This window comes from Notothenia coriiceps, unplaced genomic scaffold, assembly GCF_000735185.1.
Source record: "Notothenia coriiceps isolate Sejong01 unplaced genomic scaffold, NC01 NC01_scaffold00002126, whole genome shotgun sequence".
Classification (NCBI taxonomy): Eukaryota; Metazoa; Chordata; class Actinopteri; order Perciformes; family Nototheniidae; genus Notothenia; species Notothenia coriiceps.
Genome location: NW_011334827.1, coordinates 103,698 through 128,483, shown reverse-complemented (window position 1 = coordinate 128,483; position 24,786 = coordinate 103,698). Strand labels below are relative to the sequence as shown.

The window sequence follows — 24,786 nt, the reverse complement described above, 5'->3', positions numbered from 1 at the left end:
ATTCCTGTATATAATGAGCGAATAAAGTGTAAGAGTGCTGTAAGAAATGGACAATTTCTCTCTCTAGTTAGTGGTGAGCCAAATGTCCAGGTGATCAGAATGACCCTGCTGAGTGACGAGGTTCCTCTACCCATGATCATAGACCTGACAGGTACACAACACATCTGTTCAGTCTTCTCTTTGTGGTGTTGCTTTCTACCTAAACTCTGGCTAGTTGTGGATGTAGCAGAAATTATTTCCAAAACAGGGACATTTACAAGTGGTTTCTAAACCTATGGGAGATTGTGTGTGTGTGTGTGTGTGTGTGTGTGTGTGTGTGTGTGTGTGTGCACGTGTGCAGAAAGACTCAATTACAAAGTGGGAAATTGGAGTTAGAAGGGCCACTCTGCATATTATGCACATGAACATTTGTCAACTTGTCATGAGCAGAGTGTTAAAGGGGCCCTATTATGATTTGGGGGTGAAAATGAGTTATTTCTCCAGATAGTTATTTCTAATGCATTTGTGCTTTTTGGAAAGTATTAAATCAGCAGCAGTTTGATCAAGTTGAGATGCTGTAGCAGGTGATGACCCATACGCGTGATGTTGACCATGACTGATGTTTGTTGTTGTTTGTGCAGAGCTGAGCAATCAGACCTTCAACGAAGAAGCGTGTTTCAGAATAAAGATAGACTTCAAGGTAAGATGGATAGAAGAGAGAGAAAGGAGACCCTGCTGAGTAAGCCAAGGTCCCTAGAGGATTAACCATGCAGAGTATATGTCCCTAGCACCACCAAGAGGTTTACATTTGTGTTTCTCGTTAAATGATTCATATATTGGATGGATTGCCTTGAAATTCCCCTTAGACTTTTATGTTTTTCTTCAGGATGAATCACTTGATGTGTCCCAGAAGATTCCCTTTAGCATTATCAGGTCAAATGTTTGGATAACACATCCTCAGTTTGTGTTGTACCTCAAAAACTGCAATAATAATACAAACAAATGGCTCATTAAAGAGCTCTATATCCACCAACAAATAAATGTGGTGTCTGTTTTAGGCTTAACTATAGGGACTTCAAGTCATTGAAGACTAACAGAGCCCATAATGATACAACAGTGTTACTCCAGGTAATCTGCCTACTTCGAGGTGCCCCTGTTGTCAGTAACAGAAAGAAAAGCTTTGGAGATTTGATGAAACTGTGTGTCTGCAGGTGAACAGAGAAATTGCATCTGGCCTGATCAGTGATCAGGAGAAAAGGAATAAATGGTAAGTTCAATTTAGTGTAAATGAAATTAACTGTTGTTTAAACAATGTTTTGAACAATAAACCATGTAAACATGTCACAGGAGAGGCTCAAAATACAAATATCAACCTGAAATGTAGCATAATAGGGTCTCTTTCACACAATTCATATATTTGTCAGCTTTTGTATTGAAAATAAAAAAGCACCAGCGGTGTGGTTAGCTTTCTTTCCTTCCAAACCCACTCCCCAACCCAATGACTTCACTTGAGGCAATTTATCAGACGTCACACAGCTCTTCCTGAATCCACAGCTTTGTACAACTTGTTTATTTATTGGTTGGTCAAGTGTTCATTTTGTGTCTTCCTGCAGTGGACAAACAGACTTACATGGTGGGAAATGACTGCCCAAAGGAAGAGGAGCAAGAGTGTCTAACCCCGGATGATGAGGCCCCAAAAGGCAAGATGGCACGAGGCCGATATCAGGTCAAGTCCTCGTTCTCTGACGATGATAAAAATGTCTACTTGAGCTGGGAGTGGGGCTTTGACATCAAAATTGACTGGAGTGGATAAAGAGAGGCTATTTTCCTCCTCTTCCATCTTTTCTTTACCTGTCTGTCAAATGGAGCTGTCTTACAAGGACTTTTAGTTATATATTAACATTTTTTTCCAGTGGCCAGTCCGCCCCTGCTAAACAGTCATTACTTTGAGTCCTAATTTACTTCATGTGTAGGGATGCAACAATATATCGCGATATCGCGGTAAATAGATCTCTCAATACCGTCGTGAGACTGACAAAATCTACTGCGATTTAAAAAAAAATGTTTTAAATATATATTTTTTTAATATATATATTTTTTTAAACCTTTATTTAACCAGATGGTCCCATTGAGATCATCGATATCTTTTTCAAGGGAGACCTGTCCAACATGGTTACAACATGAACATAAAACAACAGATAACACAAAAGGACATCGTATTTACAGGGCTACATGTACATAGCTAGAGACATTGACAAGTTACAAAAGTATATTTATATCTCGCCCTGTCAATAAGCCACACCTTCTTGGCAAAAACTGTATTGTTTTTTAAGCGGTGGAGAGACAATGCACAGTTTTACCCACTGCCCAAAGCATATCTCTCTGTCCCAGCAACATCAGTACCAAGCAAGAGAGTTTTTTCAACAGCAGGTGATATTGTAAACACCCAAACATCCCAGCTTCTACCTGGAAATGTGGAAATGCTCATATTCCTAAAAGATAACCTTGATGATGCTGAGTGAGTGAGTGTTAGTTAGAGTTGAGTTACTTGAAAAACTAAAGTGAAACTTTATTTATTCTATTGCAGGGTATGATTGTTGACACTTTAAAATACTACTATCCTACTAAAATGCTGTACAAATCAGATTCATTATTTAATAAAGAAATTAATTTTTTTTTAAAAATTCACATTTTTTCCTTTATTTTTCAATATCACGATAAATATCGTACCATGGACTTTTTATTGCGATATTATCGTACCGTGAGTTTTTGGTATCGTTACATCCATATTGCATGAATTATCAATTACTACATCCTCAAATATTAGTGTCATATTGAGTATCATGTATCTTTTATAAAGGCAATTCAAACCACCTGTAAGATGTCTCTTTTGAAACACTTGTCCTGCATGCACAAAAACAGGCTAAGCGAGAAACTGATGACATGTAATGGGACAACGTAATAACGATCCAAAAAAACCTGTTTGTCTGACTTCCTTGTTTCTTATTCAAGGCCAGACAAAAAGGACTTTCTATTTGTGTCCGGTGTGAAATGACTGTTAATGTTAACTTATTTTGACTTACCTGCATGATCTGCGAAACTTATTCAATTTAACATCTTGTCTGCAACAACAAATACTTAATTCTCATACCTTGAATCAAGTTAGGGTTCTGTTTCCCCTCTTTTCAATTCTGTATGCTACGATTTAAGTTCATATTTTCTAGGTCAACCGAATTTGACAAAAAGACAGGAGGTGCATCTTTAAAATCTCAAGTTATTTTTAATCTCTTAACTTCTTCATGTCATTCAAAAACGTCCGATCAGAGAGGAACTCCCCATCACACACACAGAGTCTGGGAGCTGTGACAGACTGTCGGTGCTTTCATAAAGTTAAAGTCCATATAGATATCTAGTGTTTCTTGTAGTGGTTTCTGCTCAGTCCCATCATTTTGAAGGTTCTGCTGGCGATCTTCTCATAGAGAAGGAACATGAGGGCAGCCGTCAGCACCGTCTGCAGCAGCTTGGCCTCCAGGCCTTTGAACAGACCCACCATGCCAAACTTCCTAAAGAAGGAAACCAGGGATACAATGTGAAAAACTAGAGGTCTTGAGATGTATGATGTTTATCTTTCTGCATGCACAAACATCAAAGAAAGATGCATTATTATGGATGTAATTATAAATACAATAGTTAATTAGACAATGTTTCAGTGATCATGTGACCATGTGTTCGTGTGGTGTTTACCCATATGGACTCTGTGGCTTAGTAGTGCAATGTCACAAAGTACTTTTACTCAAGTTAAAGTATTTTTTCCGTTATATATATCCTACACATAATTCTATTCATTTTGGATGCAAAAACTGTACTTTTTATCCCACAGTAAGTAATAGTTATGAACTTCTTTGTACTTATAAAAAAACATTGTATGTTATAAGGCAGTAAGTTAATGATAATATACCCAGTATTTAAAATATACAGTAATGTACATTATGTTGCCAAAAATTAAGCCAAAAGAGTGGCCTGGTGTGTGTGTGTGTGTGTGTGTGTGTGTGTGTGTGTGTGTGTGTGTGTGTGTGTGTGTGTGTGTGTGTGTGTGTGTGTGTACCCACCTCACTCTGTTGATCAACAGACACTTGATAGTCCGTAGACTTGCCAGTAGTTTTGACTCGCCCGTCGACTCGTTGAACTGACCAAACTGTAGTGATTTAGAAGAAGGAAAACAATCAAAGAGTTACAATGTGTAAAACTGAGTGATTGTGATCACAGCATCTTAGAGAGCATTCTGAGGAAGAAAAAAATTATATAAGGCTGAAAAGTGTTTTGTGTAGAAAAGAGCAACAGGTATAAACATTTTGAATAAACACAGCTCACCCTGAGAATGGACTGTATGGTCTGCAGTGGGTAGGTCACAATGGTGGCAGCTGCTTTAGCAACAGCTCCGATGAGGAAGACCTCAACAGATGACAGCTTAAGTGGGGGGGGGGAAGAAAAAAGTCAGGTGTGGACAAAACATTTGAGGACTTTTACTTGTAATGGAGTGCTTTCATACCATAGTATTTATATACTTGTTAATCTATTTGTCTGCTTAAGCCACACAAAGATCATGTGAACAGAATTACTGCATATCAAGTGTGTACTCATCCGGATGATGGGATGACCTGAAGTAACCTTTACTTTCCCATTCGTTAACAAGACCATCCTTATTTTGTAACCATGATGTGGCACTTCTGTTTACCTGTAGTGTTCCTCCATTATTAATATAATAATAATATATTCAGCGCAGTTTTTTGATCAATAGAACTCTTGTTTATCATATTTTGGGCTTGGTGGATATGTTTGTGAAGTTCAAAATGTGCTCTCATGTTGTATCTACACTACAGACATTCAATTGTTAAAGTTTATTTTCTTACCCAGTACCTTTAAATAGTCACAACTAAGTCACAACTACTAAATAACAAAGTATAACACATCACTGCCAACTGTATGAATATTAAAAGGGTAAAGCTAAATATATATTTTCTCACAATCATCGATATTAGCATAACATTTTACGATACACTTGAAAATGAATATGAAATGACAATGCAATTTATTTGTCATTGATCGCAAAAATTGTGAAAATCTCTTGTAGAAACGTTGTGATGAAACATCTTCTCACTTCATCGGCACTTTCCTATCCATTATTCCTTTCTTCTAAAATACTGCTATGACTCCAGCACTGATCTTCCCTGTCCTTAAAACATTTGAATCTCCCTAGTCCCTGACTCACCTCCCTGGGAACCCCTCTCCTCAGCTGCCTCTTCAGACCCTCGTAGATCATGAACTGGATGGCGGGGTTCATCACCAGCAGCAGCGAGGGGAAGGTCCCGTTCCACAGCGCTCCCCCTCCCTCATCTCGGATGATCTGTGCAAACGCATCTTCGAAACACAACAGAGCAGATCAACTATGATTGCAACAAAACAAAAAAAATGGAGAGAGAAGTCATAACCGTGATTGCACCCATGTTTGGGAGTAAATGTCACAAACTGAAGGGATATAAGCTGAGAAAAACTCTAAGACTTTTAAAAGTGCACAGCTTTTATACTTTAAATCCCAATATACTAAACATTTCATTTTTTTCAGTAAATTGTGATTTTATTATTTTACCTTTTTATTATTTGTTAGCATTTTTTCTTATTTCTTTAATTTTATAATAATATTTTTTACAATAGTTTTATATTTGCTCCTTTTTTTACAAAGGAATTCCCCCAACTGTTTTCATGTATGCACCATTATACACCAAAGCAAATTCCTTGTATTTGTAGACCTACTTGGCAACAAACGTGATTTTGATAATAACTATTTACCCAGAATGCCAGAGTAGTTGGTGGGCCGTATGTCTGCGTTGCGAAACTTTGATCCCTGAAGCTTCAGTCTGGTGTTGACAACCCACAGAGGAGTCGTGACCAGTACGTTTACAACACCTAGAGACAAAAAACAGCAGATTAAATCAAGACATGTCATTAAGAAATAAATCAAATCTGAGAATTTAATTTATAAAAGTGTCAATAACGGTCTATAGTGTTTCGTATTATACTGTATTTATTTGTACCAACTCTATTGTGTATTCAATGTGTATACTACTTCTTATATTGTTTATGTCCATGTTCTTCATACCCTGTCCTTACTGTACAGTACATTCTTAAGCTTTTTTATGTTTTGCATATATACTTATACATTACACTGCACTTTTTTTGCAATTCTGAATAGATGAAAACTGAATTTCGTTGTCCCGGTACTTGTAATCTGTATGATGACAAAAAATCTTCATTGTCCCTAAACACTGAAAACAGGCTCTTGTGATAGACATGACCCTCTGACCTGCAGCGATGCCTATCATTAGGTCATTGCTTGGTGCCGACGGCCTTCCCTTCAGCCAGCTAGCCTTCAGGCTGTGGAAGCAGTAGAAATAGACAAAGTTGGAGCAGCACAGGCTGCAGATCACCGGGAACCAGCCTCTGTACGGAGCCAGTCTGTGGGGACAGGAGCACGTCTTATAGGCTATGCACATTTATTTAGATTGCACATTTTAACACACGGGAATTCGAAGTGCTTCAAAAAACATTAAAAGCATTAAGATATAGTGCAAGAGAAACACACACAAAAATGAAATTTTAAAGCATAATAAAAACATAAAAAAGAACAAAAAAACAAATAAACAGTGCCATGTAAGATATATAGTAATTTCATTTAATAGAAGGTACTGGCAAAAACTAAAAGTGTTCAGCCTCATATACGGTAGGGGACATATGTGTTTTCTTTCTGGTAATATTAGCGGTGCTTGTGATATGTGAATGTTCACATGACATACATTATCTGATAAATCTAGGACGTAGAATCAAGAAATGTTATAGCGATTAAAATTAAAATAATAACAATGGTTTCACTCACAGTCCTTCCTCTCTGATAATATCTGCCAGAATGGCTGGCGTTGATTTGGCCTTCCTGTTGTCATCCACTGAACACACACCAAAGACAACTTGTATTAAAATATACATTACATTTATAACTGTAATACCTTTAAATAAGACTGCTTCACTACGGTTTGTTACCTTGCAGCCTCAGTCTGGCAGTATCAAGAGGGAAGAACACTGTCATGGCAGTCACACTTCCCTAAAACAGGCAGGCAGTTTTCATGGGAGAGATAAACAGAGCTCATTTTGTTTAATATAGAAGGAATCTTGAGTCAAACTTCATTATAAAATCTCGTTATTTAAAAGCAAGTATAGCACAAAACAATAATATCAAAGCACTTGTATTTTTCTAATATTCTAAAACACTGTAAAATTCCATCAGGTCTAAAACATTGCGACATGTTAAACTTTGAATGGAGTTTGGTGCAGATTATTTTAAAGCGTGTGAGCAAATATAGCTACCATAGACTGTTTATATGATAAAGACACAATCACAACAACAGAAATTGATACTGAAAGTAAAGCTAACTTACCACTGCTCCTGATACAGCATGGACCAAATTCTCGTACGAAAACACCGAGTTGCTCATCTTGAACAAGGTTAAAAATGTATATTATATATTCAACTTTTCCCTCGCTCAAAGTATACCCAATTTCCCCTTTTTAAAACCGCAGTATATGAATCTTAACAGCTGTAATGCCCTCACTGTTATGGTGTGTTGAAGTCGGTTGAAGTGCATCGCTTCCTTGTAGACGTTTTTCTACAGAGCCTGGGGCATTATGGGTAATGTAGTTCTCGCCATGCCACCTTTGGCGTTCGTTTCAACCACGGAGAATATGTCCATATTTTATACAGCCTATAGTTTTAAACAGGAGAACATTATATTCTTTGTTATTTTACACTTTATTTGTGAAAGATCTACCAAAGCATGAATAATGTCCTAATAGAAGTGCTTTGCTTTGACTTTGCTTTTTTAGTTTTGAGTATTCCTTTTCGTCATTTTTGCAAGAATGACACAAAGGACTGTTCTTTTATAACTAAAACGTTCTTGACATTTGATCTGCATTCAAGGTATCATGCTCTTTAAAAAAAAATATAGATTCCTTTAGCTTTTGGGCGGCAAAGTAGCTCAGTCTGCAATGACTTGGCTTGGGAATTGGAGGGTCGCCTGGTACTGGGAGAGGCTCCAGTTCGCCTCCTGGGAACTGTTCAAGTGACCCAGATTAAGGCACTAGACTGGAATTAGGGTTACTGGAATTTGCCCTGACGCTGTTGGCTTCAATGTGCTACCTTGCAGGTTGAAGGCAGTCTACATTTCTCTGTGTGCGATGCTGTGTACATGTGTGATGATTGAATGTGAATTCCAAAACAATTTGCTGGAAAAGTTATGATTTAGAGGTGGCCGAGTTCTTGCAAAAGCATTTATTAGGCTTCTTTGTATCATTACTGATCCTGGATTGATTTGTAAAACTTGGTTTAAACCTTGGCACATTGATTTAAAGCTGTAAAACAATGATCAAACAACAACAAAGAAAAAAGGATTGCACTCATGGATCATAGTTTTACTTGGGATTCAATGGATGTTACAGCCATGCAGGGTGGGTGACAACACAGGAACTTACCAACACTGGGACTCTGGCAAAAAACGATTTCATACATAGCCCAGAGAAGATATCAGCAATGTATTACAGTCATACTCTTTTTCCTGCATATGAAAAAGATATGTCAGCAACCCCATCCCTCACTTAGCAACAGGAACTTGAGGAAGGCACTTTTTCTCAGCTACGATGCCCCGGCTCAGTGGCTATTGCTAACCTTAGCACTGAAAGCAGTGAGATTGAGCTTGCATGCTGAACGTGGCCTTCATTGGTAAACAATAAAAATAAATAATAAATAACACATCAGTCTCCAGCCCATTCGCTCAGCCACTCCTGACACTGCCTCGTCTGCTCCTCAATCTCCTCCTTAGTCCTTCGTTCCTTGCGTCCTTTCCTTCTCTCCTCCTCCTTTCTCGCCCTCTCTCTCTTCTCCTCTTTGATCTTCCTGTCCTCCTCTAATCTCCGCTCCAGCAGCGCCTCCACAGTGGTCGTCAGTGTCCGTAAAGAGCGCTGCGGGAGCCATTTTGGATCCAGCGCAGGGAGAAAGGGGTCTTCACCCGAGACGAGCAGGGGCTCAGGTTCCAGGGGAATGTGCAGGAAGTGGGCGTGCAGCATCATGCGGTACGGGGCGTCGTCTGCTCCAGAGCTGTAGGTGAAGTCCCCGACGATGGGGTGGCCTATAGCGCTGCAGTGGACCCTCAACTGGTGGGTCCGGCCTAGGGGGAAAAAACAAGTGGTGGAGTCGGGCAGAAAGAAAAACATGTAACAGTGGGACCAAAGCATTTTTATATAATAGACATGTCAAGAAAATACATCTATGTAATCCTTCACTTAGGTATGTTTTAATAAGAATAGAGAGAAAGATGCTAAATTTGTGCAATTGTTTAACAATAATTTACATAAGTATGCTTGATTAATCAATGATTGATATGGTTTACTTATCTTTTAAATCAATGTCAATCTACTTTTAATTCGGTTGATGTGGCTTTTAATGTTTGATGAAGCTGTTTAACCTGAGGTGAGCTGCATCCAATACCTCAAAACGTCATCACAATGCCAGGCAAGATTTAATTAAATTATATAATTGTTAGATTTAAATACAGCCTGTTGTCCTTAATGTCTTTATTTGCAATGCAACACCTGAAAGAAACCTGACAAATTGTATGGCAATGTACACTTTCTCTAGCAATGTTCATATAGTAGAGAAGAAATTCAAATGTCCCTAATATGAAAAGACCAAATGAGTGTTACCAGTGAGCGGCTGCAGCAGGACCTTTGTGACGGGGCCTCCATCATATAACCCGTACTCCAACACCGTCAGCTCAGTTTGGCAAGGCTTTGGGTTCTCACAACCTGACAGGAGAATGAAAAGGAATCGAAAACTAAATAAATAGTCTGTTAATATCTTCCAATCAAATTCTCTCAGAAAATCACAAACTTTGAAGAATAAATTAGTTGTCTTCTATTGGAGCTGAAACACACCAACCTTCTGTTCCCTCGATACACATCATGTGGGTTTTTCCCTCTGAAGAATTCTTGCCAATGGAGAATTCCAGAGTTTGTGTCTCTTTTTCCACCAATCCACGTACCTAAGAAACCAAATATGTTCTATGTAGTCACACAAAAAAATCTGATGTTTGTATGCCTATATCTCTGTAAATGTGTGTAACTGAGTTTCCCTACAAGGGCGAGGTAGGCCTTGGTGACGGTTCGGTCCTTGAAGCAGCGGTAAGCCCGGCCGGCAGCCGCTTTATTGAGCGCCACACAAAGAGCCCCACTTGTGGAGAAATCCAACTGATGACAGAACCTGTAGGGTGGAGAAAAACATGAGTATAACTTTATGAACTTGATGTATGTGACATGATGTTGTTAGTCAGAGTGTGATTCCCACCTGAATCCATAGTAGGTGCTGGGGTCTGCCAGCTGAGGGAAGCGGTGCCGCAGCTGTGCCTGCACGGTGTGTTTCTCGTACCACATCTTGCTGTCGATGCGGATGTCCCAGTGCTTGTCCACCACGATGAAGTCATCGCTCTGGAACAGCACCCCCAGGCTCTCCAGACTGGCAGGCTCTGTGGTCATCGTGTGCAGCGTTTAACTGACACCACTCAGACAGCCCTGCAGAGATGAGGTGGGTTTCATGATAAATTGCTCCAAAAGATTAACACTTACAATCCTTAACCTCTCTTGACATGTTCAACAATTGCTTAACACAGTTGTTAGACAATGTTGTTGCTATAAACAAGTGTCATAACTTATCTGGCTTCTTTTAGTCTCTGATGTTTCTATATTTTGAGTATGCTGTTGTGTCCCTGGCAGAAAAAAGTGTTTCTAAATAGGACCTTTCTGGTTAAATAAAGAAAAATAATGAAATATGTCACTGTTTACTTCAATAATGACTGAATCAGTCAGATTTGAAGTGGGCATTCAGAAACTGTGTTTAGAGTAATACTATTCCACTATTAAAAGTGAAAGTATAATAACAAATGCACTAGGGTTACACAAGTAAACATGTTTGTTATGGAGAATGTCCCCTTTCATACTCATATATTAGAGAGTTACTATTATTAGGCTGCATTTCCAATTAACTTTAATAACTTAATTCACTGAAACACATGTCATAATGTGTCAGTAATGCTATGCAGAGAAAACGAGGTTTCAAAATTAGCTGTTGAGTAAAACCTACAGTATTTCCTGTAACATGAAGAATAGAAGTATAAAGAGGCATAGAAGTATTCCAATAAAGTAGTTAGTACCTAACTTGTATTTAAGCAAATGTAGCTTAGTGGCAGTGGATGAGGTTCAAAATCAAAACACACTGACCAACAGAGTTGTAAACCAGCCTCAATAACATTCATGTACTGTAAGTAAATATCTTAACTAAAGTGCTGCAAAATATATTAACAGGCAGCTGGTAGAAACCTGTCTTGTGCCCTTTCCTGTCCAATAAATAACTGACTTCTTCCATATCAAGGTTTAGTGTATAAATTAAGTATAGTGAACAGGTAGCAGCAAATCATGCACTGGTTAGCATGTTAGCACTGTATGCTAACAACATTAGCTAGTTGTTAGCATACTGCGACTGTCTCGATAACTTACCTCGTTGAACAGACAGAGATTAATATCTGGTATGTTTTTACAACATAAGATTTAATCTATGAGAAAGCATACTTATAAACAAAACCACGAATAGTGCAGTGGAGAAGGATGGTCAGCCTCTACCTCTACTTCTTCTTCTTCTTCTTCAATGGTGGATGCAAAGCTATGTCTATGTGTAGCGCCATCAACTGGACTGTTCGCGGTTCTGTGTCCTGCTCGTTTCAAGATAATATTTGTTTGAGTTATATGCTTAATCTAGCTGAGTAAAACCTTATTTTCCCTTAATGTTATAGATTTGAAGGTGCTCTTTACTGCTTTACTGTTAGTGTTATTGCTACCATTCTCTTGAATAGAATCGACATATCACCATTGACAAATTATAAGAAACATAACCAATTGAGATACAAATGTAAACTAGGCTACATTAGATGAATAACAACAATAAACCTTGAAAAATTAAATAAAAGAGGCTACAACATATCAAATCAGTGTTTCTAATAATATTGCTATTTTTAAGTGTGGTAATATGCGTAGAATGTGTAGTATAGTTAGGTATATTAGTCACAATGTACAGTAGCCTATAAATGAATTAATTATTATTGAGAGATTAAATGTATTTTGGAATTATAACACAAAATCATTGTATTGTAAAGTCAGTATTCCACAGTTGATATCAATCATTTATCGGATACATCTTCTTGCAGGTATTAGAAAAAGTCAATAAAAACAATACACTGTAACTTGTTTACCTGAATAATTGATTTGCTTCTTTCTTATCCCTTTGATGACATTTTACCCCAGCAGGTTCAGATTTACCCTCTGTTTATCATACTTTAAAGCAGTTTACTGTATTTTTATCTCATTTCCTGTTTACATCGTATTTTAAATCTATTTGGCCACATCATGCATTATGGTGATGCTGTTGAACTTGAAATAGGAGTCAATCATCCTGACACAGAGGATAATATTTATTGCATTTAATTTCATCCGTTGCAGGAGGCATTATTAGTCAGGTCGATAATCCCTCACCTCCACCTCACCTCGACACACCGATGACGCACTCCATCCAGCATTGTGACCATGTGGTGTGACGTAATTATATTTCCATGTATTAGATTACACTGATGTATAGATATTATAGCACCCTGGTTGCTTATGTTCAAGTAGCAGATGATGATGAAATCCTGCCCGACTACAGTTCTAGGATTCAAAGATCATTTATTGTCATTGTGGTTTCATACGCTGCACAACGACATGCAGTTGTAGTCCATTCATGCACAAGAAACATATGACAAAGAACAAAAACAGTGGTGTGTTCTTGTTGTGCATGTTTGATTTTTCATCAACATTTTTCAACAGCAAGGATCCTATTTTGAGAAACAATTTGCAAGCCATTTCTTGATAGATTTCTCCATGCTTATTTTTGATGCTAACATCTCTTGATAACTGTCTCTTATGAGATTGTCTGTGATGCAATTAAACAAGTTAGAAAGAGGTAAAACAACTGTTTTTTTATGTGTTGTACTGCCATTAACTAGAAAATGACATTAAACTAATGTTTTTAAAACTTTCTTTCATAATAATTCTGTGCTGTGGATCCATACTTCAGCATGTTCCAAACACCAGTCATTTCTCTGTGCTAACTCCATCACAATTCAACCTCCTTATGGCTCAAAAATGATTTGCGTTATTTGGAACCATCTGGCTGGACTCTTCATATAAGTAATCCCTAAAACACAGCCAGGTATGAATATGTTTTCAGCTTATAAGATCAAGAATTATTATATAATTGGAATTTCAAAAGTGTTCGAATGAGACAGTGTGTCACAAAGGAAAAGGATTCAATCATGAGGTCATGTCTCTGTCATTGGGATACGTAACATTTCAAAGTACACACACACACACACACACACACACACACACACACACACACACACACACACACACACACACACACACACACTACCCAACTTAGGTGGAAATCACAAACGTGACCGAGGAGGCGAAGAGAAGAGAGGCAGATACTAAAGGCATCCGCAAAGATTTCTCTCCACAAGAAATATCATTTTTCTCATTGATCGTGTACCGGATATTTTTTTATCCATAATATCAAAAACATTTTAATGGAAATATTGGCACGTTTCATTGTTTAATCTTCTGTTTTGGGCTGTGAATGAAAACTTTCCTGCTTCTTTTACTTCCCTGGATTTAGTTGACTTTTTCCAATGTGACTTACTCCATCTTGGATCCGTCTTTGGATCTTTTGAAGAATTTAAAAAGCTTAGTTTGGGACTAAACTTCCTTACAATCCTAAACTCAGTACTGTTTACACTGTAATGGGGTGATTTTTCCACGGATGTGAGACTGGCTGCCTGGATATAGTGTTTTTGTGGTGCAACTCTTCTGACCCTTGCATTTACTTCGGTATTTTCCGCACCCTTAGTGTTACGATCTGTTCGCACACAATGCATAACAAGTCATTCCTGCAGGCTCGCTGCGAGGAGCCCATCATGACCACGGACTGGTGCCTCCCTCTGGTGTTGGCTCTGTTGGGGTTGGCTCTAATCTACGCCTTCCTCTACCTGCCGGCCACCGCCCAGCGAGCCCTGATGGAGCAGGCGCTCAGGAGCAACAACACCACCAACACCACCAACACCACCGAAATGACCACACCCGGCAATAAGGACTGGCTCACAGAGGAGTAGGACGGATGGAAACACTGAGAAACAGACAAAGAACTAATTAAAGGGCAACATGCGAGCAGAGAGTTCATAGACACTGAGCTTGTGTTGGTGATACCCGTCTTTAGGCTGTCCAGCTGGAGAAAATGACAAAACAAAGCAGATGTTGGGTTCAGGTGGAATTAACTCCTCCACATGGAACGCTTCACCTAATTCACTAAAATCCAATACAAATGAATGTGTCCTACTTATAATGCTTTATTCATTTGGAGTCAAAAGAGCTATGTCTTACTCGTCCAGTGTTATAATATAATGCTGCATTGATTTAGAGTCAATGGGTCACATAATATGGGAGCTATTGAAACTAATTGAGACTATTTAAATAGAGCTTTATGCTAACTAAGCTAACGACCTCCTGGCTTTGCATCATACTCAATCGATCGGTATCAATGATCTAATCTAAGGAAAGTGAATAGGAGATTGCTAAAAGTGCAAGAAGGTCAAGTACTTCAATAGAGACATCTTGTTGTTGTTTGAATTGCCTTTATTAAAAGATACAGGATACTAGATTTGACACCAATATTTGAGGATACAGTACTGGATCACTACAGGCTGGGGGTATTAAACACAGACACATGTTTCCAGCTGTCTGAGCCTTTAAAAATATCCCTGTAAGTACTGCGTTCTGCAATATATTGCAACCATTGACATCTTGATATTGCGTCAGTATCTTTTTTTTAAAATCACATTCAATTTTACAATAAAATCGTAAAAAAAGGAAGAGAGAATCTTGCTAAACCATGCAACACCCAACAAGCCAACATTTACAGTTAGTCTTAGATCACAACAATTTCAAATGGTATTTCAATGTCCAATATGTTCAGCAACATTAACAATATTATATCCAAAGACTTAACACAATAATCATATTTCTTTTCTTTTTTTTAAAGGGGAATTACTTCATCCCTTGGTATACTTCTCAGCTGCTATCTTAACATCTTTTCAAAGCAGAATTGTATTCACATTTATGTCCTTGGTATATGAGCGAGTAAGGGCGAATTATTGTAAATGTTTACTGAATAATTAGTATCAAATCCTAAAAGACAAACATGCGTCTCTTTCTACAATATACACAGTTTAATTACGTTCCTATACTTCCTGTAGAATTAATGATTTATACTATCACTCTTGTTTTTTTTGGCAAGTTTGTAATCACAGAAAAAATATTGTGCGTATTTTAATGTCATATTGGAAATGAAAGGCAGAGTCATGAAATACAAATTCCAAACAATTATCCACATCATGATTTAAAAGTAAATATGGTTGAACCTCTTAATCAACGGGCAAATTAATCAATACCCTTTGGCGTTGCAAACATATGCTTTCTCTAAAGAAATAGAAAGATGAGAACGCAAATAAAATATCAATCCATCTCCAACAGCATCATGCTATACTGTAAGTCTCGTAACTACAGCTGTCATTTTTAGGGGAATTTAAACAGGAAGTAGTATAATGTTGCCATAGATTCAGTAAGATATGGGATCGCCTCCAACTTCACGATTCAGTTTTGTCTATGTTTGTGTACATTTTGTTTAATTGGCATCTCTAACAGTGCATACTTATCTCTTAGCAGTTCCTGTTTGCTGTGTTGGATGTACCGACAAGTCTAACTGGGGTATTTTGACGCTGAATAAAATGTAACGTGAGGTGTCTCAGGCAGAGTTATGGAGTCTTTTCCAACGACTTGTAAGAAGCTTTTCGCAATGGACATGAGTGATAATGGTTTCCTGCAGGATTGCACTGAATCTAACAAAATGTTTAATATGTCTACATGTCCAGATGTGTGACTGACTAATAACTAATAGAAGGAGTGCGGATTTTGACACAAATTGAGGCACTAAGAGCACAAACATGGTCCACTCAGGTGTTTTTTGTACTTGTTTGTACCGTGTTTATTTTTCCCTAAGGGTTTTAAGGCCTCGGTGAGCTGCATGTCACACAGTATCTCATGTCGCTCCTCTATTAGCCCTCGCCACATAACTATTTTTTTTTATTGGTAAACTTTTTAAACACATTTTGCGACAAGTAAACCCAGATTTCCTGCAGAGCATCCAAGGTTATTCCCTGTTTATGTATATCATTTATTCTCTTTGGGGACAGAATGCGAGTATGCAATGCACTTGTGTGTATATCATATTTCCCTTTGCGGATTGGGTTTAGATGTTGAAGAATCTGGAAGAAGAATACAAATGCAGGGAGATAGAGTTTAGAGATTGGGGGGATTTATCTCTAAAAGTCCCTGTAAGGACACCTGCATTTGACAGACAGGGTAGAAAAGGAGAATAAAGAGGAAGAGGGGGAGGAAGCCTCATGTCTCGAGGCTATTCTCACAGATTCAGATGAAGGAGGGTGAAAGGGTAAAGATGAAAGGAAGGTGGAGAATAGGAGTGAAAGAAGGGAAGATCAGCTAATTCCTCTGGCCTTATTCGATCCAGTCCTTGTTGATTTCGAGGCTCCACTCCCAGCTCAAGTTGACATTTTTGTCGTCGTCTTTTAAGCAGGACTTGACCTGATAGTGGCCGCGGTTCATCACTCCGTTAGCTGCCTCATCAACCGGGGTTATAAACTCTTGTTCCTCTTCCTTTGGTCCGAAACTTCCTGCCATGTATGTCTGTTTGTCCACTGCAGGAAGACACGACATGAACACTTACTTACGACATGAATACTACTAACTAATGCGAAAAAAAGCTGTACACATTTGAAACGTACCTATTATTCCTTTTCTGAACATCTTATGGTGGTAGCGCAGGCCAGACACGATTTCTCTGTTCACCTGCAGACACACACACACACACACACACACACACACACACACACACACACACACACACACACACACACACACACACACACACACACACACATTTGAATTACTGTTACTGAAAAAAACGGGCAACCCAAACTTAGCATATTTCCTAAAGTAACAGGACATGTATCATCATTTGCTTTATTTTTCCTCAATGAATTTTAGTCAGTGAAGCCTTTTGTCCAGCAGGTGTCCTCACATACACATACACACCCACACCCACCCACCCACACACGCACGCACGCACGCACGCACACACACACACACACACACACACACACACACACACACACACACACACACACACACACTCTTGTCTATTCTCATTTGTGATCAAATCTTTTTTTTAACTAGTCTATGGTTTAGGAAGCATTTACACAGATCTAATGCCACCTTTCCACTCCATGGCATACATTATGTCATTATCTGATAACTTTTAATTGAATATTTATGTATTTATTGAGTCATTCATTTAATTTTGGCAGCTTCTGTCTTCCATTGGCACAAAGTTACAGTTTTGACCTTTATACCAAATCTAATCTTAATGCATCTTGCAATTGTTGAGATACTTCAGTCTGCAGCTAGCTAGCATCCAGGTAGCATTGCTAACAATACAATCAAAGATATGTACGTCTAAGTATTGACTTTTTAAAACATTATCAATTAAAAAAACTAACTTGCAGACGCTAAAAGAAAAGTTATTTAGCAGTTATACTTACTGGCACTTTCAAATAAAACAGCACTGAACATATTGATTAAATATGATAATGGTCTATATTGTGGTTTGATCATATAGTACACAGTGGCTTACTCAGCACCGCCTCTCTCTTCTCTATCTTCATCACTTACAGGAAATACCTGATCATCTGTTTGTCCATTCAATACATACGTAATGTCCAAGCTCTCCATCATTAATGTGACTGCATCTATCTATCCATCTTACCTTGAAGTCTATTTTTAGTCTGAACGTCACTCCTTCCTTTATGGAGATGGTCTTCTTGTCCTTCTGATCGCTCACCTCTGCACAAACAACAACAACAAAAACATCAGTCATGGTCAAAGTGGCACATAGGAGTCATCACCCGAAACAGCATCTCATCATGACTCACTGCATGATCTCACTGCTGCTGTACTTAAGGAAAGCACATTAGAATAACCATCTGGAGAAATTACTCATCTTCACACCCCAAGATGACTGTTATCAGTTAGTTGTTGTTGTTGTTGTTGTTGTTGTTGTCTCTGGTAGACTGCATATGGCATGTTGTGCTTCAATTAAGATGTTTCAATGGATACACAAGCAGAACAGATGTGAGACAAATGGAATGTTATTGTCCAAACAAAGACAAGATACATCTACAAAAAGATGATTTTGTGAGAAACTAGGAATATAAAATGACACAATAGTACCAGGATGGCCGAGTGGTTAAGGCGTTGGACTTAAGATCCAATGGACATCAGTCCTCGTGGGTTCGAACCCCACTCCTGGTAGAGTATTAGTTACATCCCTAGTGCATGTATTGGTCCTACTTGTGAGTGTATTATATATATATGCGCAATTATACATTTACACCAGAGTGCTTAATAGTAACCTACAAACTGTGAATTCCGCTGAGACAAATGTAACAGTTGTGATATTGGGCTATATAAATAAACATTGATTGATTGATAATAGGGATTATAAAAATTGGTCTCAATCTTCAAGAAAAAAAACAATCACAGTTAAGATAAACAGACACAGTTAAAAACATAATGAAAACAAACACTGCCTTCTGCATTCATACCCAGTACAACGTGTATTATTGGGTCTTTAATCCATTTTTTCTACCAAAATTAGCAGGTATATACATTTTAAAAACACACACAGGATAACCCACTTAAAAAAAGGCAAGAGACTAATTTTCCAATGCCGGAAGATTGGTTTGCTTTTTTATTTTATTCTCTTGGTCGTCATGCCGGAAGAAAGGCTTAATGAACAGTAGAAAGAAAGCAGTGGATGTAACATAATACTTGTAACACTATACTATAATTATCTTTTTTATTTTGTATCCGTCAGGTTTGTGCTTAACAGTGATCAGCATATCTACTTATTGTCACTTCAACACTCATACATTGCTTGAAGTTGTTAGTTTGTGTTTTAAAATGTGTGGTAAAATGACTTCTCCTGTTACATTTGAACACCCTGGGGTTCATGTATCCATGGTGATGTAGCTTATAGTGAGTAATACATAGTCATTGTCCCGGGGAATGAATATCAATCAAACCTTTCCCCTTGAAGACAAAAGCAAGATTTCAGTGGGTTTCTTTGTCCAGTGGGTAAGGAGCAGTTTATAGTGACTATTAAAGCAAGAATGGATTCTTCCTAACAGTCAAAACGGTCTTTGTCAGGCTGTTGGGTTGAAAGGGTTCATGTTAAATGTGGGGTGCGTCCATGGCTATTGTAAAAGCACATAGCAATAGGAAATGCATCCACAGCCTAATCACTTTATATCTCAATTGAAACCCCACCATCAGGCCTGAGTGCCTCCTAATGGGTGCAGAGTAAAGAGGAAGGAGATGAGAGGAAGGAGATATGGAGGAACGGGGTGAATAAAATCAGGAAAAGAAGCTGAAGACATTCGGACAAAAAAGGAAGTGACCTACAGATAACACACAAGCAGAACATTTAGGACATCACTGCAAAATAAGTGCACTGAACAAGGTCAAAGGTTTGAATCCCACTGGTGTCACACATATTAAATATATATGTTCTGGTGAGACATCGAGGCACTTAAAGTAAAGAGCCTTTAAGATTTGACATATTGCTCTTACGCTATGGTGGAAGAAGATATACTACTTAATGGGGCTCTTCCTGTAGTATGTGTTACATGTCACTTGTTACTTTCAATACCATGGACTATCCCAACAGGAGCAATTTGGGGTGAAGTGTCTCAGGGACACAACAACATGCTGACTGCAATGGGACTCGAACTTGCTATCCCCTGATTCCAAGTTCAGCACACTATTCCACTGAGCCACAGCCACCCCATGTTATAGGTTTAGTGCATGCAAATGGTCTGCAAAGGATCCGGTCCCTCCAGACACACATATTGGCCCATTTCCAGAATCATATATATTAAATGACTGGATTATGATTAGTGATTTATTATTGTGTAAATCACAGCTGGTAATATTGGAGAAAATATGAATTATTATATTATTATATTTTCGTTTATTTATTTAAATGTATTTAAAAATGTGTCACTTGCTAGATTCTCTTGCATTTCTTTGTTTCTTCTTGCACTATTGTTTAGTGTGTATGTCTCATGTATGTTCCCGTTGTTGGAGGAGCCTTCAGATTTTCATTGACAAAACTAAACTGTAGCTTTTGCATTTAACAATAAAGCCTTTGCTGTATTTAAATCCTTGAATCTTTGAATTACTTTGTGTACTGTTATGCAGCTTACATTGACAGTTATGATTTGATTTAATGAGATCTACAAATCACCAGTGCTGTGTAAGATCTCTATATCACCACATTAAACACTTTAAACGCCCCATTAGATTAAATCTAAACTAAATGCCATCAAGCTTAATAAAGCTGTTGATCGGTGGCTGACATTTCGGAGATTTTTCACTGCTCCATCTCTGCCTCATTTCATTCAGTCTGCCTCCCTCTATGTAAATCTCCTCCTTCCTCCGGTCTCAGGAGACAGAGAAAAGAAAAAGGATGCTGGCCTCCCTCGGGAGCGTCTGACTGAGAAAATAGGTCAGTGTGCAGAGCTGTCTACCTGTTCTCCTAACACACACACACACACACACACACACACACACACACACACACACACACACACACACACACACACACAGTATGTAGCACGCATGGATGCACAGGAAAATCCACACATTGAACACACAGCTAGAGCCCACTCATGGCAAATATTGCACTGTTTACGTTGTGACCAATTTAAGAATGCATTTAATTAAATTACAAAATGTTTTAAGCTTCTGCATCAGAATTCAATCTTAATTCATGATCTATTAATTATCAACAATATCTTCTCGAAGACTAAATTACCAAATGGTATCGAGTAGTTCAAATATATACCTCCACCATGACCAGGAACATCAGACCCAGACCAAGAGTCTGCAGCTTTACTGAGATACAGCTAAATGCTTTTTGTTGGCATGTCTAGTGAATTGAAGTGTTAGCATTAGCAAAATAACATGTCATGTAAGGAAACGTCAGCATGCTGATAATGGCAATGCTAACCATGCTAGTGTAGCAAGTATGTTTAATAACACAAAAAGCTTTTTCTTTTAACGTTGCAGTTAGGGTTAGGGTCTGTCATTTTAGTAACATACTGGGATGATTTGTACACACACACTAAAATGCCTGCCAGTCAATTTTAGGTGTAACACAAACCTTTGGTCTAAGATTAATAGTGCTTTACAAACTGTGCATCATGCTGTCCGAACGCACTACTCAAGGCAATATCCTTTACTGTGACTTGTCAGTGGTTTGATGCCCTAAATGTAAGCGCTTGCTTTGTTAAACTTTTATGTTCCCGGTTGTTTTTCTGAGCTTGCATGCTGCTACACATTTACTCAGTCACACACAGTCACGCCAAGGAAAGTAGGCCACTACTCTTTACCCCACATTCACTGTGGGCTGTTGGTCTGGTATGATACCAATGATATGTGACAAGATTAAAGGTAACTTGTTTGTGGAATTCATACGGGAGTTAAGTGTGTGAGTAGAAAACGACCCATAGGAGCATTTTCAAAATAAGTATCCAATCTGTGGCAGGACATCAACACGTCCTCATATTGAAATCTCCACAGTCCCATTTGATTAGGTTGAGGGAACAAATCTACTTGTTTAGGTTTTAAAATATCATGATTTGTCTTCAAAGGGGCTCTCTTATGCTCATTTTCAGGTTCCTACTTGTATGTAGTGTCTCTACTGTGACATGTCTCCATGCTTTAATGTCCAAAAGGCTCTTTATTTGTCTCATACTGCCTGTGCTGCAGCACCTCTTTTCACCCTCTGTCTGAAACCAGAAAACCTGATGTTCGAGCATGTTGTAAGAGCCAGAATCTCTTTTCCCTTGTACACTTACACCTCAAAGAGTAGAACAGTTTTCTCTACCATGGTGCAATGTACTGTATCTCCCCCCTTGTTTTCTTCTTTCTCTCTAACACACACACACACACACGCACGCACGCACGCACGCACGCACGCACGCACGCACGCACACACACACACACACACACACACACACACACACACACACACAGTGTATAGTTTATAAGGAGGTCTGAAATGCATTCAGCCGTCGATGGAAAGTCCATTCCACATCCCGCCNCCCCCTTGTTTTCTTCTTTCTCTCTAACACACACACACACACACACACACACACACACACACACACACACACACACACACACACACACACACAGTGTATAGTTTATAAGGAGGTCTGAAATGCATTCAGCCGTCGATGGAAAGTCCATTCCACATCCCGCCTGGTGCCGTCTCGGCTATCTGACTGCAACACGATACACCAGCAGGAGCCATTATCACCCCGCTGCTTACTTTATAGATTAATGATGAAAGATGGTTTTCTCTCTCACGGCTTTCAGCTATTTCTCTTTTTCTCTTTAGAAGAAAACAACATGAACACTCACATTCATCCACATTAAACCTAATCATCATTTGAGAGCGTCACAGGGAAAGTATGAAAATGAAGGCTGCAATAAAATCTAGTCTAAAAGTGTCCAAATGTCAAAGATCATAGAAACATGTCAAAATGAAGGAAGAATAAATTATCTTATGCTGCAAATGTTGGTGACACAAGATTAACTTTGTTACAGTACATCTGCAGAATCACCATAAACGAATGAAGCCGAAATAAAGTTCAGTGAAATAATTTATTCCGTAAAGGAAGACCACACATATTACAATCTCAGGACGAAGATTCCTAATTATTTGGTGAATCCATGTGATTTAAAGCTTGGATAATACCTTGGATCTGTAAAGAGTTACTGTAATGATTAGGTATTGCACTTCTTTAAAGTTGTTGCACTCGTAAGAGACAGAAGTTTGCTTTCATGAGACACAGATTTGAACCTATTTTGAAGACTATTAGTCCCTTGTATGTTCAAGGTCTAAATAAAAAGCATCGTAAATGTCCCATAATGCAACTGGATAGCGCCCCCCTGGCTGGTAACATCCCTACCTGCTGTATGTAAAGTCTGCTCTCCATTCAAAGGTTTAAGTTGAAAGCCAAAGCCTTTTTCGCTGATAATATTACCAGGGTCATATTTTTAAACAAAGCTCCACAAGATCCCCATGGAACAAACTAGAGTATAACAGGTGTTACAGGCGGATTAGCGCTCCTTGTGAAGAGTAAACTAAACTTCACATGTGTAATATGTGGAGTGCCCCTTTAAGCTCCACATCCCTGCTTTGAAATGAAGTCTTTCTTTAAAAAAAAGCTGAACTGAGATTACTCAATTGATTTCCCTTCCACCTCTCACTTCCTCCATCATCTAAGATTGAGATCAGATCTGAAAGCATTACATCGTCTGCTTCGGAGGAACTGCTCTTTCCTTTACTGCGATTCAGCAGATCCTCCATTACACAGTTTAGACGTGCATATAAAAGGCTGCTAGATTCTCTTTCTGTGTTTGAACCAGAGGATGATGCTCAGTGCAAAATCAGTATTGCCTAGCAACCAGGTGAACTCTCTTGTTAGCATTAGCATTTTTGGAGTGACAATGCATGTGATGCACAGGAAAACACTTTAGACCAGGAAGAAACCCGAGCAAATGATGCATGCAGTGAAATGGGGGAACACACACACACGCACGCACGCACGCACGCACACACACAGAGACACGGACACAAGCACGCACGCACACACAATCTCCCCTTCCCTGAATGTCGCTGTCGCCTGCACCCAGGGGAAGATGTCGATACTGCCCACTAAGCAAGCATTTAGCTGTCTCTCCTCTACAGCGTGGACACACCCACTGCAGTCTTTCTGCTCAGGAGAGGCAGCATGAGGGTGAGACGCCTCGCTCCAGGGCATATTGTGTCACCATATAAATGTGTGAGAAAACCTGTTTAGGGAGATTAAACAGAAGTGATGAAGTGTACCTGTCAGGTCCATGGTCAGCGGTCGAGGAGCTTCGTCACACAGCAGGGTCAGTCTGGTCACCTGGACGTTCTGCACACTGGGGTCTGGTGAGGAAAAATAGTCTGGTTATAACGTAGCCTTTTTTCATTCACTTGTTAGAAGTGAAACAGTTGTATTGTACTATTTATTATTATTTATTATTATTTATTATTATTATTATTATTATTATTATTTTTTATTATTATTATTATTATTATTTATTATTATTTATTATTATTAATTATTATTTATTATTATTATTATTATTATTATTATTATTCTTCTTCTTCTTCTTCTTCTGATTATTATTTGAATACATTGCGCGCACTTTTGACCCCCGCAACATATGTGAAAACTCACCAAATTTCGCATGAGCATCAGAAGTCGTGAAAATAGCGATGTGTAATTGGTACCGGAACTTTGCGTAAAAAATTGCGTAGACCACGCCCAC

At 38.6% G+C, this 24,786-nt stretch overlaps 3 protein-coding genes and 1 non-coding gene across 5 annotated transcripts in view; 1 reads left to right on the top strand and 3 right to left on the bottom strand.

Moving 5' to 3' along the window:
• Positions 1–2,717: 2,717 nt before the first annotated feature.
• On the bottom strand, positions 2,718–7,692 carry slc25a17 (solute carrier family 25 member 17). The gene is made up of 10 exons (XM_010794957.1): positions 7,641–7,692; positions 7,467–7,523; positions 7,072–7,132; positions 6,911–6,977; positions 6,341–6,492; positions 5,827–5,943; positions 5,249–5,397; positions 4,351–4,446; positions 4,089–4,174; positions 2,718–3,542 (listed from the first exon to the last, which is right to left on the bottom strand). Exons 1-10 carry the CDS (start codon positions 7,671–7,673, stop codon positions 3,389–3,391), a joined length of 972 nt encoding a protein of 323 aa, XP_010793259.1. The 5' UTR covers positions 7,674–7,692; the 3' UTR covers positions 2,718–3,388.
• A 622-nt stretch (positions 7,693–8,314) lies between these two features.
• rpusd1 (RNA pseudouridine synthase domain containing 1) lies at positions 8,315–11,793 on the bottom strand. 2 transcript variants are annotated; one of them, XM_010794944.1, is made up of 6 exons: positions 11,702–11,793; positions 10,424–10,647; positions 10,216–10,339; positions 10,019–10,121; positions 9,784–9,885; positions 8,315–9,248 (listed from the first exon to the last, which is right to left on the bottom strand). In XM_010794944.1, exons 2-6 carry the CDS (start codon positions 10,609–10,611, stop codon positions 8,836–8,838), a joined length of 930 nt encoding a protein of 309 aa, XP_010793246.1. In that variant the 5' UTR covers positions 10,612–10,647; positions 11,702–11,793; the 3' UTR covers positions 8,315–8,835. The 2 variants fall into 2 exon arrangements, with proteins under 2 accessions (XP_010793246.1, XP_010793237.1); XM_010794935.1 differs by having other exon boundaries at positions 8,482–9,248; positions 11,629–11,786.
• A 6,787-nt stretch (positions 11,794–18,580) lies between these two features.
• trnal-uaa (transfer RNA leucine (anticodon UAA)) lies at positions 18,581–18,663 on the top strand. The gene has a single exon. It is a non-coding gene; the product is annotated as a tRNA-Leu (tRNA).
• Positions 18,664–24,318: 5,655 nt separating this feature from the next.
• Positions 24,319–24,786, bottom strand: part of ptx4 (pentraxin 4, long) — a 21,432-nt gene continuing 20,964 nt past the window's right edge. Inside the window, exon 6 of the mRNA XM_010794917.1 lies at positions 24,319–24,403. The gene's annotated coding sequence lies outside the window, so the exon portion shown is untranslated. The remainder of the gene's footprint in view (positions 24,404–24,786) is intronic.